This window comes from Lepisosteus oculatus, chromosome 4 (genome assembly GCF_040954835.1).
Source record: "Lepisosteus oculatus isolate fLepOcu1 chromosome 4, fLepOcu1.hap2, whole genome shotgun sequence".
In the NCBI taxonomy this organism is placed as follows: Eukaryota; Metazoa; Chordata; class Actinopteri; order Semionotiformes; family Lepisosteidae; genus Lepisosteus; species Lepisosteus oculatus.
In genome coordinates this window covers 66,500,672-66,514,018 of record NC_090699.1, presented here as the reverse complement: position 1 = coordinate 66,514,018, position 13,347 = coordinate 66,500,672, and the positions used below count along the sequence as shown (strand labels likewise).

General features: G+C 59.6%; 1 protein-coding gene across 1 annotated transcript; it reads left to right on the top strand.

Moving 5' to 3' along the window:
* The first annotated feature begins 765 nt into the window (after positions 1-765).
* rpn1 (ribophorin I) lies at positions 766-6,186 on the top strand. Its single transcript, XM_069189661.1, has 10 exons — positions 766-1,279; positions 2,182-2,246; positions 2,385-2,691; positions 2,888-3,097; positions 3,533-3,725; positions 4,165-4,264; positions 4,363-4,501; positions 4,585-4,704; positions 4,884-5,129; positions 5,482-6,186. The coding sequence occupies exons 1-10, from the start codon at positions 1,031-1,033 to the stop codon at positions 5,662-5,664; spliced, it is 1,812 nt and encodes a 603-aa protein (XP_069045762.1). The 5' UTR covers positions 766-1,030; the 3' UTR covers positions 5,665-6,186.
* Positions 6,187-13,347: the final 7,161 nt, after the last annotated feature.

The following is a 13,347-nucleotide window of genomic DNA, read 5'->3' as shown; positions in this document are numbered from 1 at the left end:
CTGATGTGTGGTGAGCGTTCTGGCGCACTATGGCTGCCGTCGCATCATCCAGGTGGATGCTGCACATTGGTGGTGGTGGAGGGGAGTCCCCATTACCTGTAAAGCGCTTTGAGTGGAGTGTCCAGAAAAGCGCTATATAAGTGTAAGCAATTATTATATTATTATTATCTGTAAACTAGGTGGACATGCATTTAAAACTGAGAGCAAAAGTTTTAATCAAGGAGTTGTGGGAGTGTGAAACAAGCTGCCCAGGCATGTTGTTGAAGCCAATACCCTGACTTCTTTCAGAAAACAGCAGGATGAGTGTGGTGGATCACAAAGCCTCCTTTATTCCAAAAGCTCTGTTGCGACAGGCACTGCTCTCATGGTGCTCTTTTGTTTCGAACCCTTAATAGGTTTAATTCACTCCGTTTCCGGGCTAAATGGACTGAAACAGCCGTTCAGTTCCAGCTGTGACGTGGTTGTTGGCTGGTCTGGTTTTGTTTGTAAAGTCATTATTCCAGACAAATCCCTGGATATGTAAAACAGAAACAAATGCGAGACCAAAGCATGAAAATCAAGGCGCCTTACTTTCTTCTTTTTTTTTTGCTGCTCTGAGCATTTTTATTCAGGCGATTTCAATGGCCAGACCCCTTGGTTCTAGAAAGGCCCCTGTGAAATTGGTCACGTATGTGCGCCATTACGGCTCTAATCTTTCTGCACCACGACGCCACAGGGGCACGTCTGGAGAGCCAACATGGCGCCAGTGGCCTGCTCGCGCGCCGGGGGTGGGCGTGTGCAAGGGCGGCCGCCATGTTGCGCGCGAGTGTGCGCGGAGTGAATGAGGCGTCATCGCTCCCACCGCGGCGGTGTAGCGAAGCGGAGTGCGGCCTCTATAAAACCGCTCGGAAACTTGGCTTTGGAGGCGCCGTAACTAAATTGAAAGAAGCAAAAGCATTAGATCGATAAAATCCGTCCCTCTTCGTGATCACCGTTGATCTCGAAGTTCTCTCTGCGTGCAGAAGCAGCTGCCCGGCTCGGCTTGTAAATCATGCAGCGCCCCGCTCTGGGCTGGTCCGTCCCCGGCTTTCTGCTGCTCGTCGCCGGTCTGTGCGGCGCGGAAGCGCCCGACGCCTCCCTGGTGAACGAGGAGGTGAAGCGCACGGTGGACCTCAGCTCCCACCTCGCCAAGATCACCGCGGAGATCCTGCTGGCCAACCAGGGCGCCTCGCCGGCGCACAGCTTCGTGGTGGCGCTGGAGCCGGAGCTCGCCGGACACCTGGCGTTCGTCGGGGTGACGGTGAGCGTCTGCGGGAGAAACGGGCCTGTTCCAGCGGCTCTGAGCAGGGTACCGGGCGTGGGGGGAGACGGTAGTTAAACTCGCCATAATGGTTACTGCGCAGATAATACACACGCCTGTTGGGGGAAAAACTCCTCAACCGCTCGAGTGATCAAGTTAGATGAGCGTTGACTTCATTGCTTCTCAGTCCGGGGAAATACTGTAACGTGTGTGGTCTATGACTTTGTATAACTATAACGTGCAGGACAGAGCTCAAGGCTTTTCGCACGTTGTGGTGCTGAATGGCTGTGCATTAAGTTTTAAACTGGTCTTCTCTGCACGTTGGCTTATGCGATTACCCCAGCCGGCGCAGGAGACATTTTAAACTGCAGCGTTGCTACCCTGAGCTAATTGGGTGGTGGGGAATAAATCAGCAGTCAGAAAATATAACCTTCTTGTTTTGTGTGGTTAAACTTCTGGATGCATTTTAAAAACAAGCACCCGGACACCGACCGTGTCCACTGCTGCGTGTGAGCTTGACGGCTCCGGCTTCCGCGTGCCCCCGCCTCCTCGGCGGTCCTCGAGCCGCTCTGTGACACGTAAGCACTCGGCTCGCGCTGGCGCTCGCGGACGGGTTCCGGGGGGGCGGTGCGCGCGCAAGGAAGAGTCTGCAAGGCTCTGTGATTGGTCTTAAAAAAAATACCAGACCCCTATCCCTACCCCCCCCACCAAGACTAAGATTTAAACGTTAATCTTGAGCCTCATGGCTGCCGCAGTCCTCCCGGGTTCAGGGGTTCCTGTCCGGCCCGAGGAACCCGCCCTGTTCCTGGGGAGTAGGGCTGCCCGTCCGGGGTTCAGGGGTACAGGGGTTCAGGGTCGGGCAGGAGAGCGCCCGGGGCTGACCGCTGCTCTGTGTCTGGCAGGTGAAGGGCGAGGAAGAGGAGGACAGCGCCCTGGAGCTGCAGGAGACGACGGTCAGAGGTCAAAGGTGAGCTCCCAGCGTCTTGCAGGGGGGGGGGAGTTCGTTAACGGAACCGGTGGCTCGACCCGCTCCGGGCCCTGCTGCCCCGCCGGTTCCTCTGCTCCCGGCTCCAACGCCTGTCCCTCCCGTCCCTCTGTCCCCCAGCGGCAGGTTTTTCCGGGCGCAGCTGCCCTCGGCGCTGGCGGGGGGCGCCCGGCTGCGCGTGGCGGTGGAGACGGTGTTCACCCACGTGCTGCGGCCCTTCCCCACCCGGATCACGCAGGCCGAGCGCCAGCTGGTGGTCTTCGAGGGCAGCCACTACCTGTACTCGCCCTACGCCACGCGCGCGCAGAGCACCCGCGTGCGGCTGGCCTCCAAGACCGTGGAGAGCTACACCAAGCTGGGCAGCCCCAGCCGGAGCGAGGAGGTCATCGAGTACGGCCCCTTCCGCGACGTCGCCCCCTACAGCCAGGTGGGTGTTCGCCCGGGGGCGCGCAGGGGCCCCAGGAGAGGAGCGGCTCCGACACCGGCCGGTTCTGGGGCGGGTGCAGGGTGGGAGGGGTCAGCGGCCGGTCAGTGGGGGGCGGGTGACGGCCGGCGACCCTCCCGGGGGCTCTGCTGCTGCTCCTCCTCCTCGCTGACCGGCTCTGCGTCCCTCCTCCCTGCAGGACGCCATGAAGATCCACTACGAGAACAACAGCCCCTTCCTGACCATCAGCAGCCTCACGCGCACCATCGAGGTGTCGCACTGGGGCAACATCGCGGTGGAGGAGACGGTGGACCTGCGCCACACCGGCGCCACGCTCCGGGGGCCCTTCTCCCGCTACGACTACCAGCGCCAGTCCGACAGCGGCGTCTCCTCCATCAAGTCCTTCAAGGTGCGTTGAGGGGGTGAGGGGTACCCCGCAGGCGGGGGAGGGCCCTGGGGACCCGGGTCCCGAAGGAGAGGCGGCCCTTCAGGCTTCAGCTTCAGCGGCGTGGCTGGGCCGCCCTCGCTCCACTCTCCCACCACCCTCGGTGCAGAGAAGCGCCTCCTGCTCTGGGTTTTGAATGCTCCTCCCCGTTGTTCCCGCCTGTTTCTCCGTTTGCTCTGAAGACGTCCGCTGGGGTGACGTGGAGGGTTTCGAGAACAGTAGGGTCTCGACTTGTGCTCGTCAGGCCCCTCTCTCCGAGACCGGAGTGGTCCCGTTCCAGAGGACGCTGCGGCTCTCCTGAGGACTGCCCGTTCCCTCCTGGAAAGCCGGAGCGCGGGCGTCGGGGGGCTCTGGAGACCAGGGTGGGCTTGATCCCCTCTCTTGCTCTGTCTTGAACAGACCATCCTGCCGGCTGCGGCCCAGGACGTCTATTACCGGGACGAGATCGGCAACATCTCCACCTCCCACCTGCTGGTGCTGGAGGACTCCGTGGAGATGGAGATCCGGCCACGCTTCCCGCTGTTCGGAGGCTGGAAGACTCATTACATCATCGGGTACAACCTGCCCAGCTACGAGTACCTCTACACCCTGGGTGAGAGACGAGCACACGCACTGGCTCTGGGACACCACACACACCAGCACACACACACACACACACCAGCACACACACACACACACCAGCACACACACACACACACACACACACACCAGCACACACACACACACAGGCTCTGGGACACCACACACACCAGCTCTGACCTGCTCTCACACACACACACACACACACACAGCACACGCACACACACACACAGGCTCTGGGACACCACACACACCAGCTCTGACCTGCTCTCTCACACACACACACACACACACTCCAGCTCTGACCTGCTCACACACTGGCTCTGGGACACCACACACTCACACTCACACTCACACTCCAGCTCTGACCTGCTCACACACTGGCTCTGGGGCACACACACGCACACACTCGCGTACGCTCTCTTGACACTCTCCCACCTGCTCTCCCTCAGGTGACCAGTACGCTCTGAAGATGCGGCTGGTGGACCACGTGTTTGACGACCAGGTGATGGACTCCCTCACGTTGAAGATCATCCTGCCCGAGGGAGCCAGGTGAGTCCCGCGCTGCCTGGGCAGGCGTTCTGCTGGCTCGGCTCGGCCCGGCCCGGCCTGCATGCCATGCTCCATCATGATCCCTGGTGTCCTTGCAGGAATATCCATGTGGACACTCCCTACCCCATCGACCGCATTCCCGACCAGCTGCACTACACCTACCTGGACACCTTCGGCAGGCCCGTCGTCGTGGCGACCAAGACCAACCTCGTGGAGCAGCACATCCAGGACATGGTGGTGAGCCCTGAGCCGCGGAGCCGCCAGGGGAGACCAGTCGAGCACAGGGAGAGGGGGTGGTCACCGCTGTCTGTCTCTCTCAGGTCCACTACACCTTCAACAAGATCCTGATGCTGCAGGAGCCCCTGCTGGTGGTCGGCGCTTTCTACATCCTCTTCTTCACCGTCATAGTGTACGTGCGCCTCGACTTCTCCATCACCAAGGTAAGGGGGACCTCATTAGCTGATTTGATCCCCGGATAATATTCGGACGTTACTTGGGGGAAGCCAGATTGTTGTCCTGGCTGTTCCACACCCCCGCCGCTCTGTGTGTGAAGTGGTACCTGTCTGGTCTTGGCCTGCTGCTGGCTCTGAAGAGCTCTGCTCTCTCTCGATCTCCCCAGGACCCTGCGGCCGAGGTGCGCATGAAGGTGGCGTCCATCACGGAGCAGGTGCTGACCCTGGTGAACCGCCGGCTGGGCCTGTACCGCCACTTCGACGAGGCCGTCAACAAGTACAAGCAGTCGCGCGACAGCGGCGCACTCAACAGCGGCCGCAAGACCCTGGAGGCGGAGCACCGCGCGCTGACCAACGAGATCGCGTCGCTGCAGGCGCGCCTCAAGGCGGAGGGCTCCGACCTCGCGGACAAGGTGAGGAGGGGAGTGGGGGGAGCGCGGGGGGTGGCCGGGGGATGAGCGTCGGAGCAGGGGTGAAGTCGGTGGGACGCCTCTCTGACCGGGTGGGCGAGGGGGTGGGGGTGAAGTCGGTGGGACGCCTCTCTGAGGGGGTGGGCGAGGGGGTAGGGGCAGAAGTCGGTGGGACGCCTCTCTGAGGGGGTGGGGCAGAAGTCGGTGGGACGCCTCTCTGAGGGGGTGGGGCAGAAGTCGGTGGGACGCCTCTCTGAGGGGGTGGGGCAGAAGTCGGTGGGACGCCTCTCTGAGGGGGTGGGGGTGAAGTCGGTGGGACGCCTCTCTGACCGGCCTCTGTCTGGCCGCTCCCCAGGTGGGCGAGATCCAGAAGCTGGACGGGCAGGTGAGGGAGCACGTGGCGCGGTCCTGCCAGGAGGCCGAGCGGCTGGTGGCGGGGAAGGTGAAGAAGGAGGCGTACGTCGAGAGCGAGCGGCAGCTGGCCGGCCGCCGCCAGGACCTGGTCGCCCGCATCGACAGCCTGCTGGACGCCCTGTAGGCGCGCCGCGGCGCCGCCCGCTGCCGAGCCCCCGGAGACGGCGCACGTTCCCTCCCCTCGTTAACGTCACAAAGAGGTGTCGCTCCGGCTCCCTCCTGAGGGGCGGGCCAGCAGCGGGGGGGGGGACAGGAGAGCTGGGGGGGTCGTCGGGTCGCGGGGGGGGTGGGGGTGGCGCCCTCTACAGGGCAGGGTAGTAGCCGGTCCTGAGCCGCCGCCTCTCTCCTCCTCGGCCGCGCTCCGCGGGGAGGAGGGAGAGCGATTGGGAGGGCCGTGTGCTCCAGGCGCTCGTTCGGCCGCTGCTGGGCTGCAGAGTCCTGACGCCCGGACTGGACCGGCCCGGTCTGACTCGGCCCGCAGGCAAGCGGCTGCCGACAGGTCTGTGTCCCGAGGGGGGGGGCCTGTGTGTTGAGGCTGGGGGGTGGGGGTGGGTGGTGACACACGGGGTCTGTGCGGCTGTACTTCTGTTGTTGGTACAAAAAAAATGAGAAAAGACCAAATTTGAAATAAAAAAATCAAACCGTCGTCCTGCTCTCCTGTGTTTTCAGTCGTCTTGGATACTGCTTGATCTCGTCAGCTCTGCCTCCCGGCTAGTTTCCCCCTGCGCGGCTGTGTGGGGACGGGTCTGAACTGGGCCCGCGGGGAAGGGTGTGACGGCGGTGTGGGGACCCTGCTGGGGGAGGGAGAGTCATGGGGGAGGCTCAGTCACTCCCACCACCCTGTGTCTGTGACCCCCCCCCCCTTCCCTCCTCCTGCAGCGCCACCTGGAGGCGCCAGAGAGAACAGCCGGCTGCAGAGCATTCCTGGTACAGCAATTCGCCCAGAGCCGTTACGGCAGGGACAGATCGTACAGCTTCACCTCGAGTCTCACACCACCTCACACATGAGCTCACACTGCTGGGAAAGTCATCTGGCAGGACCTGTCATTCTGATCAGTGCCAACAGCCTTTGTACCCAACCAGCAGGAGGCGCTGTGGAGCTGTGTGTCCAGGGCTGCCATGCAGAACAAGTTGCATGGGTTGGCGTGTTAGGCTAATACTGCAGAATCTTTTTCATTGATTTAAATAGTTTGTTTACTATAAAGTAAATGGTATGCTTGTGTATATGTGGATTTAAGAGGTTTTAATTTACACTCCCAAAAGATTGTGTAGATTTCTCTGTGACGGGGTGTTTCTGCCGAGTCCTCTCTAGAGCAGTCGGGTGCACTCATGTTTGCACACATTCATGCAGCTTTACTGTGAAATTCCACACGCAGTGGACTATCTGGTTCGTTACATCAAAAATAAGAGGGCAAAGTACTAAAGAGAAGGGAACGGGCTAGAAGAAAGGTATTAGGCCGTGAGAGTCAGTATTGCAACGTGAACGGTTTTTTCCGGTAAATATATTCTTGCTTTTCTCCGGCAGAGGGCGCCAGAGACCGCGGTCGCCTCTGGAATGCGCAATCTGGGCTTCTCTGGCGCCCTCTGCCGGAGGAAATATAGTCGCGTTACCAACTCGGCTCCCCCCTATAACCCCCTAAGCTTCTCGAGGACAGGCCGACCTGGCTGTCCAGAGAGGACAGACTCAGTGCCCACAGCCAGGCCAGAGAAACTGGACACAGGCAGACCTGGCTGTCCAGAGAGGACAGGCTCAGTGCCCACAGCCAGGCCAGAGAAACTGGACACAGGCAGACCTGGCTGTCCAGAGAGGACAGGCTCAGTGCCCACGGCCTGGCCAGAGAAACTGGACACAGGCAGGCCTGGCTGTCCAGAGAGGACAGGCTCAGTGCCCACGGCCTGGCCAGAGAAACTGGACACAGGCAGGCCTGGCTGTCCAGAGAGGACAGGCTCAGTGCCCACGGCCTGGCCAGAGAAACTGCGTGTGCACCGTGAGTCTGTGAGCGTCGGTGCGTGTGCACCGTGAAACTGAGTGTTGGTATGTGTGCACTGAGTGTCAGTGTTTGCACTATGAGTTTGTGTTAGAAGATGTGGAGATTCCCCACAGTGGGAAGGACTTGTCTATAATCAAACAGCATCTTCTTTCAAATCTAAAAGTGCCCAGACTTCCTCCCTGCAGGGTTCTGGTTGAGAAAGAGTTTTGAAAAGCTGGGTCAATCAGGAGTGAGCATTTCCTGTCTCTGCTCCTGTTGCTGCGCTGCTGGGAAAGAGCTGCCCTTCTTGCGCTGTGAGCCCCATGTCATTGACATGTCGGGGTATTAATCAGTGTGTTAGTGGGGTTTCCTGTGGGGGGCGCTGATCGCAGCAGCGGTGCGCCTCCCAGGGGTCATCGCTGGGAAAGCAAGGCCCACTGGCTCCAGTCCACAGCCAGGCCCAGTCAGAAGCAGCCACATCTGGACTGAGGGGCTCCCAGAGACTGCCCTCCAGCCGGGCAGGAGGCAGATGTGAGCCAGATGTGCTGTCTGGCGCCACCGTGCAGATGTGAGGCCTGTGACAGCGGGCTGCAGCGCGCTGCCCTCCAGACTGCCCGCCCTGCAGGTCCGGTGCCGGGAGTCCAGACCCGCCTGGTCGCCGGGTCCCCTTGCCCGGGCCGCTGCCTCTGACTGGACGCCGGCGCACGACGCCATGTTGGCTATTCCGGGGACACCCCCTCTGCTCTGACCTCTACCCCCTGCGGGCTGTTCCAGGAATGGTGCGCCTCCCCCGCCACGCCTGCTGGACCCGCAGACCCCCGCCGCTCTTCTGCTGTCCTGCTCCTGCCCCTCCTGTCCCGCGGCCGAGGCGTCCAGCTCCAGGACAGGCCGGTCAGCCCAGCACTGGCCCCTGCAGGAGCAGGCCCTGCTCTCCAGCCTCTGTCTCCCCTCTTCCTCTTCTTCTTCGCTCATTTGTCTTGTTGACACGGGAGGAACCCGGCCGCAGACCGAGCCCCTGCACATGTCGCCACAGTATCCTGGCCTGAGGTCTGGAGCGGGGTGATAGCGAGGGGCTCGGAGGCAGCTGTCCGCCGGGCCCCTCCTCGCCGGAAGCCCAGGATTGGCAGCGGTTACCCAGCCCAGGCGTGCTGCCCCCCCCGCACGCCCCAGCGCAGGAAGGAGCGGGACCGGCGGGGGCGCAGGGCTGTTTCAGAACGTGCAGCTGCCCCGGCGCTGGGGCCGGGCCGGAGGGGCGCGGACAGCCCGGGCGGGCCGCTGGCGCGGGCGGGAGCGGGGCTCTGGCCCGGTGTGTGGGCGACCCCAGCGGCCCTCCTGCCCTCTGCAATGACCGTCGGCCACAGGAACAGCGCGGCCGCCCCTGTCTGCTGGCGTCCACTCCTGCGGCTCGAAGTCCCTGTCTCCCTCTCTCCCTCCCGCCATCGCGCTCCGGTCCTGCTCCCTCCCCTGCAGGTGCGGAGCAGTGCTGCCTGCCGCCACGCCCCCCGGCTGCTTCCTGTCCGCGGGGGTCAAGACGCGCTCGGCCAGCGGAGCCTGGGGGTGCCGCCGCGGTCGCTGGTGTGGGAGCGTCACGCTGCGGCCTCTAGATGTCAGTGTTGAGTAAAGAATGGGCTGAACTGGCAGATCCCAGCCCTGGCTGAGGAAGAAGTGAGCTCCTGCTTCTTTCGAAATGAGCTGCACTTTTCAAACTGACCCTCATCAAACAGACAGCGAAAGTCAAGGGGTTTGTTTCTGTCACTTTTTGAAGCTGACCTTGTGAAATTGTCTGGCTGAAAAAAGCAGCCCAGCTTGTCAACTCATCACGACAGGACAAGATCCAGCTCTATTAGCCGAGAGTGAAAATCTGAACAATAAACTGTGTGTATTTGCATATATAGTCCACTCCGTACACTACAGACACAGACTAACAACACTGGGGGAGCTATAATCCAAGAACCCTCGCAGGAGGCAGTGTGCGACAGTGGGTAGAGCTGAGAGAGAGGGAGGCAGTGTGGGACAGTGGGTAGAGCTGAGAGAGAGGGAGGCAGTGTGGGACAGTGGGTAGAGCTGAGAAAGAGGGAGGCAGTGTGGGACAGTGGGTAGAGCTGAGAGAGAGGGAGGCAGTGTGGGACAGTGGGTAGAGCTGAGAGAGAGGGAGGCAGTGTGGGACAGTGGGTAGAGCTGAGAGAGAGGGAGGCAGTGTGGGACAGTGGGTAGAGCTGAGAGAGAGGGAGGCAGTGTGGGACAGTGGGTAGAGCTGAGAGAGAGGGAGGCAGTGTGGGACAGTGGGTAGAGCTGAGAGAGAGAGGGAGGCAGTGTGGGACAGTGGGTAGAGCTGAGAGAGAGGGAGGCAGTGTGGGACAGTGGGTAGAGCTGAGAGAGAGGGAGGCAGTGTGGGACAGTGGGTAGAGCTGAGAGAGAGGGAGGCAGTGTGGGACAGTGGGTAGAGCTGAGAGAGAGGGAGGCAGTGTGGGACAGTGGGTAGAGCTGAGAGAGAGTGAGGCAGTGTGGGACAGTGGGTAGAGCTGAGAGAGAGGGAGGCAGTGTGGGACAGTGGGTAGAGCTGAGAGAGAGGGAGGCAGTGTGGGACAGTGGGTAGAGCTGAGAGAGAGAGAGGGAGGCAGTGTGGGACAGTGGGTAGAGCTGAGAGAGAGTGAGGCAGTGTGGGACAGTGGGTAGAGCTGAGAGAGAGAGAGGCAGTGTGGGACAGTGGGTAGAGCTGAGAGAGAGAGGGAGGCAGTGTGGGACAGTGGGTAGAGCTGAGAGAGAGAGAGGCAGTGTGGGACAGTGGGTAGAGCTGAGAGAGAGAGGGAGGCAGTGTGGGACAGTGGGTAGAGCTGAGAGAGAGAGAGGGAGGCAGTGTGGGACAGTGGGTAGAGCTGAGAGAGAGGGAGGCAGTGTGGGACAGTGGGTAGAGCTGAGAGAGAGGGAGGCAGTGTGGGACAGTGGGTAGAGCTGAGAGAGAGAGGGAGGCAGTGTGGGACAGTGGGTAGAGCTGAGAGAGAGAGAGGGAGGCAGTGTGGGACAGTGGGTAGAGCTGAGAGACAGAGGGAGGCAGTGTGGGGCAGGAGAGAGATGTAGAGCTGTTTCCTCTCTGAAGCCAGCCTTGCTAAGCCACAACATGTGTCTGTGTGCTGGCTCACTCTCATCAGCACCTGTCACGTCACTGTGCACCACTGGGGTGCACTCTTGCACAAGAGCACAGCAGCTCTGACCCCCAGCACTGAGTCAGGTGAGTGCCTGTGTCCGGACCGAAAGGACGCTGAACGTTAAAACACTGAGCTTGTCTCTAGATGCTCGAGATGCATCAGGATCTGTGTGCAGGAGAGGCTGTGATTATGTATTACTTACACTGTGGGGCTCTACAGAGACAGGGACCCTCGCACAGACGACATGGAGACACCCCCAAAAACAAGAATAACCTTTTTATCACTTCACTAACCTTTCTTTCACGTTTGGAGTCAGAGGGAGTCAGGGGGAGTCGGGGGAGTCAGAGAGAGTCAGGGGGAGTCAGTGGGAGTCAGTGTATTTAGTATATGTGCTGCCGAAGCGAGCACCTAAATTCAGATATCTAATCCCAGAGTTCCCACACCTGTCAGAATCACAACGGGTCCCAATCCTACTGGGAGAGGGAGGAGGGAACTCAGCTGAACTGGCAGCCCAGTATGTGATCTCCTGTCCCAGCCTGAGGAACAGTGAGTCTGTCTCCCAATATGCTCAATATGTTTACAGTATATGTATATGTTTTATGATATGTCTCTGTTGTGAATGTCTGTAGATTTTATTTTATTTTTATTTTTTGTTTTATTTGCTTTGGCAACACTGATTGTACACATCAGCCATGCTAATAAAGCACCTTGAAATGAAATTGAATTGGGTCTCAGTGGGAGTCAGTGGGAGTCAGTGGGAGGAAGGTCTCAGAAGTATACAACACAAATGGTATAAATGTGGAGGGGTTCTGTGTGGGGGTGCACTGTGTGTGTGTGAGGGGTTCTGTGTGTGTGTGTGTGATGGGGTTCTGTGTGTATATTAGGGGTTCTCTGTGTGTTTGTGGGGTTCTGTGTGTAGGGGGGGTTCTGTGTGGGGGGTGCTCTGTGTGTGTGAGGGGTTCTGTGCGTATATTAGGGGTTCTCTGTGTGTTTGTGGGGTTCTGTGTGTAGGGGGGGTTCTGTGTGGGGGTGCACTGTGTGTGTGTGAGGGGTTCTGTGTGTGTGGGGGGGTGGTCTGTGTGTGATTTAGGGGTTCTCTCTGTGTGTGTGAGGGAGTTCTGTTTGTGGGGGGTGCTCTGTGTATTAGGGGTTCTCTGTGTTTGTGAGGGGGGGGTTCTGTGTGTGTGTGAGGTTCTGTGTGAGGGGTGCTCTGTGTGTGTGTGAGGGGTTCTGTGCGTATATTAGGGGTTCTCTGTGTGTTTGTGGGGTTCTGTGTGTAGGGGGGGTTCTGTGTGGGGGGTGCTCTGTGTGTGTGAGGGGTTCTGTGCGTATATTAGGGGTTCTCTGTGTGTTTGTGGGGTTCTGTGTGTAGGGGGGGTTCTGTGTGGGGGGTGCTCTGTGTGTGTGAGGGGGTTCTGTGTGGGGGGTGCTCTGTGTGTGTGAGGGGGTTCTGTGTGGGGGGTGCTCTGTGTGTGTGAGTTTGTCCCTGTGTCTTGATTTGTTCTGGAAATCTGTGACTCTCAGCCAGACTCCCTGTCTCCAGACTTGCCCGCTGGCACCAGGTCCCCTGCCCGTCTGCGCCCTGTTCCCCAGCCCGGTGTCTCCGCTCAGACACGCCTCCGCAGGCCTGCGCACACACAGCCAGGGCGCGGGGGCAGGAGTCCGTTAGGACCCCGGGGGGAGCCCCCTGCTCAGTGCCAGGCTGCATTGATCTATGGGATGCCTCTGCTAAATATACCAGGCCTGCGGTTGACCAGAGCTGTGCAAAATTCCGTTTAAACCGGAATTCGTGAAAAGCCTTGTATCCTGATGTGGTAAAGCTGTGAGGCAAAAAGCGCACTGACTGCCTGCGATGGAGAGAGAGAGGTGGGGGTGCGCTTGTTTTTGAACAGTGGTAGATCTTCTTAGTTTGGGGTAGAGGGGTCAGGCTTGAAGGTTAAAATGAGCTGCCCTTTTCAAAGAGCGTCTCCTCTCCAAATCCCAGAGCTGCAGGCTCACATCCAGTGTCTCCTGGACTGGAGGGCCTGTGCTTGAGTAGGAGACTTTCACAGACACTGAGGCTACAGGTGACACACCAGGCAGTCCACGCACACACACACACGGCAGAACCACAAAGATTCACACACTCACACTGCAGGCACACAAAAACACACGCACTCACACTGCAGGCACACAAAGACTCACACAGCAGGCACACAAAGACACACATACTCACACTGCAGGCACACATACTCACACTGCAGGCACACAAAGACACACGCACACACACACGGCAGAACCACAAAGATTCACACACTCACACTGCAGGCACACAAAAACACACACACTCACACTGCAGGCACACAAAAACACACGCACTCACACTGCATGCACACAAAGACTCACACAGCAGGCACAAAAAGACACACACACTCACACTGCAGGCACACAAAGACACACGCGCACTCTCTGGGTGATAATCAGAAGTTCTGGGAGAGTCAGGCAGAGTTTCTCTCGACGCTGTGAAGCTGGAGGATGAGAGTGATGGACTCCCAGTGCTCTCTCTCACTGATGGAGGCCTGAGAGAGGAACTCACAGGAGAACTGCATGTTGCTTCATCCCTTTCCAGTCTTCAGGAGAAATGAAAACAGGGTGATTAATTACAGCTCCAGCAGCAGTCAGCCTCCTGTCTGCTCGGCGTGTGTGTCCGCG

What these genes read in the sequence shown, in the direction of transcription:
- rpn1 (XM_069189661.1), top strand. Translation starts at nt 1,031, where the DNA reads ATGCAGCGCCCCGCTCTGGGCTGGTCCGTCCCCGGCTTTCTGCTGCTC. An exon ending in CCTCCATCAAGTCCTTCAAG is followed by an intron (nt 3,098 to 3,532) that starts GTGCGTTGAGGG and finishes TGTCTTGAACAG; the next exon opens with ACCATCCTGCCGGCTGCGGC. An exon ending in ATCCTGCCCGAGGGAGCCAG is followed by an intron (nt 4,265 to 4,362) that starts GTGAGTCCCGCG and finishes GTGTCCTTGCAG; the next exon opens with GAATATCCATGTGGACACTC.